Consider the following 5,936-nt stretch of genomic DNA (forward strand, 5'->3'; position numbering starts at 1 on the left):
GGTTGGGGGCTGAAAGGGACAGGGAAAAAGTCATTTGAGACAAGATGGGGGGATCCAAGCTTAAAGAGACACACTTCAGATTCAAGAGGGAGCAGTTCTCAAGGGCCAGAGTAGGAAGCTGGCCAGACAGGCTTGCCTCCTGAGCAAACAGCTGAGCAGATGGCCCAGCCTCAGTGGAGACACTGATGCCACCGACAAGGGGTGTTGGACCTCAGTGGCCAAGCCACGGCCTCATTTTACCCCCAAGTTGCCCAGTAATCAGGGGCAGAGCTTGGTTTTGAGTTTCTTTTGTGTGTGCTCTTTGTGTGTGTACTGAATGTGTGTGTGATAGATGCAAACATGTATGTTTGAGTATTCACACCTCTGCAAGAGCATTCAGGGACCAGAGGAGGACATCTAGTGTCCTCATCTATATCACTCTCCACTTTACTCACACAAGCCAGGGTCTCTGACTGAACCCCAAGCTAAGCCTGTAAGCAGAAAACCTGAGTAATCCTCCTACCTCTGCCTCTGCCCCGACTCCAGCTCTGCATGGGTACCACACATGCCTGGCCACATCAGCTTTTTTTGTTAATGTTAGTACTCAGATGCAAAGTTGGGTCTTCATGCTTGTGTGGCAAGTACTCTTGCCCATGGAGCAAGCCCTGGAAGTCTGTGGGGGTCAATCCTGGGTTCAAGGATTTACCTCTGTAAGAGTGATGACGACTGGATTTCAACCCAAATTCCACAGTCTTATAATAGTACCTGTGACTAGGGACACTATGTCTTGCCTTTTCAGACCCTAAATTTCAAGGGCTTTTCAAATTGAAAAAGGAGGGTAATGTGCTACCCAAAAATACAGAGAAGAAACATTAGTCATGTGAGTGCTGTGTTTTGCCAGGGAGGTGAGTTTCCTTTGATGGGAATGAAGTCAACTCAGACATGGTATGTTGGACTTGTGCTCATCGGAAGCTCTGGTTCATTCATTTAACAAACAGTAAGGGCCAGGTTTTGGCCAAGACTATAAACTAGAACTACCCAGTCCAGATGATCTCATGGCAGATGTTGTAAGGACCACAACAGTGGCGTGCACCATTAGGCAGTCTAGGAGTCCATACCAAAGAAAGAAGCAGCTTAGGGGTTGGCAATGGATCACTCCAGTGGTGAGTGTGAGACAGCAGGGTAAAGCAGAGTAATATGTGTGTGCCGCTAAGAGGTGGAACAAAGGCCAAGGCCTTACATGGAGGCCAGGATAATAAAATGTTCTGAGAGGGTTGGGACTTGCAGTGGTTTGGGGCAGAAACATGACATACCGGAAAGGCAAATCCATAACCAGCATAAATATCTACTCCATGCTGTCCTTTCCATGGAAGTAGTGGTCCAAAGTAGTCAACCTGCCACCAGGTCACTGGCTGGTCACCCTGGGGAATGGTGCCACATCTGGGGTTCAGTGTGGTCTCTGCTGTTGGCAGATCTGGCATTCAGCAGCGGCTGTAGCCAGGTCAGGCTTGGTGAGTGGAAGTCTATGTTGTTGAGCCCATGCATAAGCCCCATCTCTGCCACCATGGCCACTTTGTTCATGGGTCACTGGGCAATGACAGGAATGCTGGGAAAAGAGGCTGACTGTCCACAGATGGGGTCATCCTATCCACTTGATTACTGGACTCCTCCTCAGCTGAAGTCACCTTGTGATGAGGATTTACATGGGAACAAGGATCTTCACATCCTCTGCCTTTTTACAGAGATCTATCCGTATATATCTTCCCCAGATAGTGTCTTTCTCACCAACTTTCCAATTATGCTCTTTCCAAGTCCTTAACCAGCCTACCCCTTGGCTACATGTAGCCCATGAATCAGTGGACAATAGCCATCTTGACCCAAAGGCAGCATGAAGAGCAAGTCACTGGGCCTGGCTTGGGCTTTTGAAACCTCAAAGCCCACCCCCAGTGACACACTTCCTCCAACAAGGCCACACCTCCTCTCTCTCTCTCTCTCTCTCTCTCTCTCTCTCTCTCTCTCTCTCAGCTCCCAAATTTGAAGGGTATTTAATTCAAGCCTTAAATGTACATCACCCCAGCCCTATCAGGTGTCATCTCCCCAGTGGCCCCAGGGATCCTGAAGCAATTACTTATTCATTGACATTTCTCCTCCCAACAGGTATGCTCATTTATTTTGGGTACGGCATCTGGAACAGCACCCTGGAAATCAGCGCCCGAGAACAGGCCCTGCACCAAAGCACATACCAGCGTTACGATGTGGATGACCCCTTTTCCGTGGAGGAGGGGTTCTCCTATGCCACTGAAGGCGAGAGCCAGGAGGACTGGGGTGGGCCAGCTGAGGACAAAGGCTTCCATTACCAACAGATGCCAGACGCGAAGGCAAACACCCGGACCAGCAGCAAAGCGAAAAGTAAAAGCAAACACAGACAGAACTCAGAGGCCCTGATTGCAAATGATGAGTTAGATTGCTCTCCGGAGTAAGGCTGAACAGGAGCCTAGAGAGGGTGGTTTCTCTGTAAATCGTCCTGTGCTAGAAGGCGGAAAGTGTTCCCACTCATTTCACAAACCCAGCCTTCCCCGAAGTCCTTCCCCAGGCATAACCTGTCATTTGCTACTTTTGCTGTTCAGGAGAGTTCTGTTGAAGGATTTTACCCAGGGCCCTTAACTGGCCCCCTTGTAAAAAAATCAAAATCAAAAGACTACATGAAATTCTATTTAGTGAGCTGCCCCAGCCAATGACAGCAAATGTTTGCTTTACAGGATGGATCTTTGTGTGTCTTACTAAGACCCGAGGACACTTCCTCCAGCCCTGCTGAGGCTGCAGGCCCTCCGGAGAGGACCCACAAAGGTGGCTGTGGGTATGAAGCAGCTCCCCGTCCGCGCTTCCCCCACCTTCCCCAGCCCAGCTAGGAGCTACTCCCAGGCTGTAGGTCAGGCTGTTTCAGGATCTTCTCAGTGAGCAACACTGTGCCCTTATACCTTACCACCCTAAAACTGTCCATGGAGAAGACCCAGACTTCTCTTTACTCACCAAAGTTCTTACAGTTTCCAGACTATAATTTTAGGATCCAGAAAAGATAGAAGATTCTGAGACCAGATCCCCCATGAAGCAATTGTGCAGTCCCCAGTAAGAAATACCATCAAAGCTTTACTTAAATGCCAAAATAAATAAATAAATAAAAGCGTCAATAACCATCTCTTGAATAGACGTCAGAAGGCATTGGCAGAAAGGAAGTGTCTGTCATGCATTCCCTTATGCTAGACTCTAAGCTCCTGATGGTACAGTGAAAGGGCAGAGGTGGAGTGTGATTCCATGCCTCTGATATGCCTGGAAGAAATAGGCTATTTGTTTTATAATCAGATAAAAATCTTTGCAAGGAGAAGTAACCCAGCCACTGAGATCACATTGCAAATCCTACTTCATATTTCTAAAATTATAAAATCTGCAGGGTTTTTTTTTTTTTTTTTTTTTTTAAGCTAGGTGACTACCTGATTGGCTGCTGCTGCTTTGAAAACAGAGGTGTGGAAAGCCAGGTACTCGGGTCATCAAGCTCAGAGAGATCACATTCCCACCTGGACCTCACTCCTCTGGGCTAGCTCACTGTTAGAGTATTTTTCCTATTAATTCCCCAAGCTCTTTCACTGAGGCCCAGGGAAATAGCTACCTGGCAAGGTTTAAGTATAGGCCACCAAACGGTTCTTAAAAGAATTTTCTCCAAAACAGGATAGACGAATTTAGAACGGGAAAAACACGAGGCTTCAACAACATGTGTATGAAAACAATTTTCCTCATACTAAGATTTTTGTGAGAATCTTGGAAGTGGGTAAAAGAGCAAATTCCTTGCCCTCTCCTCAACTTATCATTGGCCAAAACTTTTCATGAATATCAACTAACATCCACATCTTTTCTTTCTTAGTCTGAAGCTCATGTTTTCTTAGCATGTACTAAAGTTACAGAGAGAAGGCATGCTTCCTATTGAACTGACTGACTGAAATATACCAAGGACTAAGTGGAGGCCATGAGGAGATCTGTAAGTGTCCTTGGCACTTAGGAGACAGGGAGGTACAGGGCTGGAACCCCATGACAGATGCAAGAGGCTTTAACACAACAGAGCAATTGAAACTATTTTTTAAGATAACGCTTTTAGATAAATTGCGTACCATGCTCTTAGCCAGTGTATGCTAGTGCATTCAAATAAATACATTTTAAAGATCTCGTTCATCACTCCATATTAATTCTGTAGAACCCTGGCTTCCAGTATTCATTGTATCATTTTTATGTAATGTCTGACAAAGCTGTTTCCTCTTGCCTAAACTTAACCATCCCAAAGCAGTGCCTGGCCTGTAACAAACTACCCTAGAGAATTCCCTGTAAAATAATTATGATCCATGTTTGTTAAAACTAACTTTTAAACTGCTGTAGGACCCAAGAAATCTGCCTACTTTAAACATCTGTTAGGCTGGGTCCACTTCCAGGTAGATGAGGTAATGTTCTCTTCCTTAGATATGTTTAGGAGAAATAGGGAAACAAAGCAACAAATCTTAGCGTGGGGGAAGTTACGTCTTACTGGTGGTGTTTAGGTATTAAAGCAGCAGTGGTCGGGGGCAGGTGTGTGCTATTTCTGTAGCGTAGGGAAAAGCATGGGCTTTAGTAGTTAATGGCACTGTGTTGCTTCTGTGCAGAGCCAATGAAATATTCTCATTTTAGAAACCATTTTTCTCAGTTAGTAGCCTTAGATGTTTGCTCTCTTCATTTTTCTAAAATTTGGGGGTCATCTTCTTAAGCTATCTTGGTTATATATATATGGTTTGGAAAGTTTTCTCAGGTATATAGAATGGTTTCACCATGTTTCTTGGCCCCTGTGGAAGAGTCCCAGGTTTCACAAGGAGGTTTTCAAATACCACCCTATCTGGACATTGTATTTGTGAGACTGCATTAAAAGTGGGAGTGCTTTATAAATAATTATCTTAGAAAAGCTCTTCTGGTGGGGGGTTCATGTATGTGGGATGTGTAATTTTGGAGCCAATAGTTTAATGTTTTAAAATGTATTCTGTTTATTTATCAATACTCTGCATCATTTCAGAAAGATTAGAGGCAGCTATTAAAACACGTGTGCCTCAAAACAAATGGGAGCACTACGTCAAGACAGCAGGAGAAAAAGGCTGGCACTCAGTCAGAAATCGTGATGCGCACAAGCGCAGAACGTTCGAGAGCTTTTCTGAGTTTTCCAATGAAGAGCACCTCAGAAAGCAATTGACTTGTCAGTAATGACAGCCAATACTGCTACATGCCATAAATAAATAAATAAATAAATAAATAAATAAATAAGCACACATCATGCATACACATGCAGTAATCATAAATGTAATTTTGAAGAAATTGAATATATTTGAAACAGTATCGAAGGTGGCAGGTGGGATGGAGATAATAGCGTGCTTTGGGGTTTAAACGTGGGAGACACCTCCCCACATTGGACAGATCAAAGAATACAGTATATACATGCAGCCTGTGGAACCGGCAGAGTCTTAACAAGGTAGAAACGAAAGTCAGGCATGCCACACAGAGGATGACTAAGATGCAGACTGTGAGTGAGCTGCTCTCTAAGTGTTTTCCTCCAGAAGAACAAGGAGCTGGTTTGGCTGTAGCTATGATTTATGTGTGATTCACATGTGACACAGTAAGAATAATGCCAGGAAAGTAAGGAAAGGATCACTTACAGACTCCAGCAACAAGCCCGTGGCTCCCCGTGGTGAGGAGTACTTGTTGAGGTGGAGTGAGTCAGGCAAGGTTGGACTGGAGAAAAACTGGGCATTGGCATCATTGCCCAGGCAAGGAGCAAACAGACCACACACATGTAGCATAGTAACAGAAAATTCCATACTCAAAGCAATGCACTGCTCTTTCTCCTTATGTTTTTATGTTACCTTAGGAAGCATGTAACCTTCTAACATGCAGAC

At 44.9% G+C, this 5,936-nt stretch overlaps 1 protein-coding gene across 2 annotated transcripts in view; it reads left to right on the forward strand.

The window, feature by feature from the left end:
• Nucleotides 1–3,424, forward strand: part of Slc7a14 (solute carrier family 7 member 14) — a 117,936-nt gene extending 114,512 nt beyond the window's left edge. For both annotated transcript variants that reach the window (XM_036189448.1, XM_036189447.1), the window contains exon 8: nt 2,137–3,424. In XM_036189448.1, coding sequence (XP_036045341.1) covers nt 2,137–2,459 — 323 coding nt within the window. In that variant the 3' untranslated portion in view covers nt 2,460–3,424. The remainder of the gene's footprint in view (nt 1–2,136) is intronic.
• The last annotated feature ends 2,512 nt before the right edge of the window (nt 3,425–5,936 follow it).

The sequence above is a fragment of the Onychomys torridus genome, chromosome 6 (genome assembly GCF_903995425.1).
Source record: "Onychomys torridus chromosome 6, mOncTor1.1, whole genome shotgun sequence".
NCBI classification, from domain to species: domain Eukaryota; kingdom Metazoa; phylum Chordata; class Mammalia; order Rodentia; family Cricetidae; genus Onychomys; species Onychomys torridus.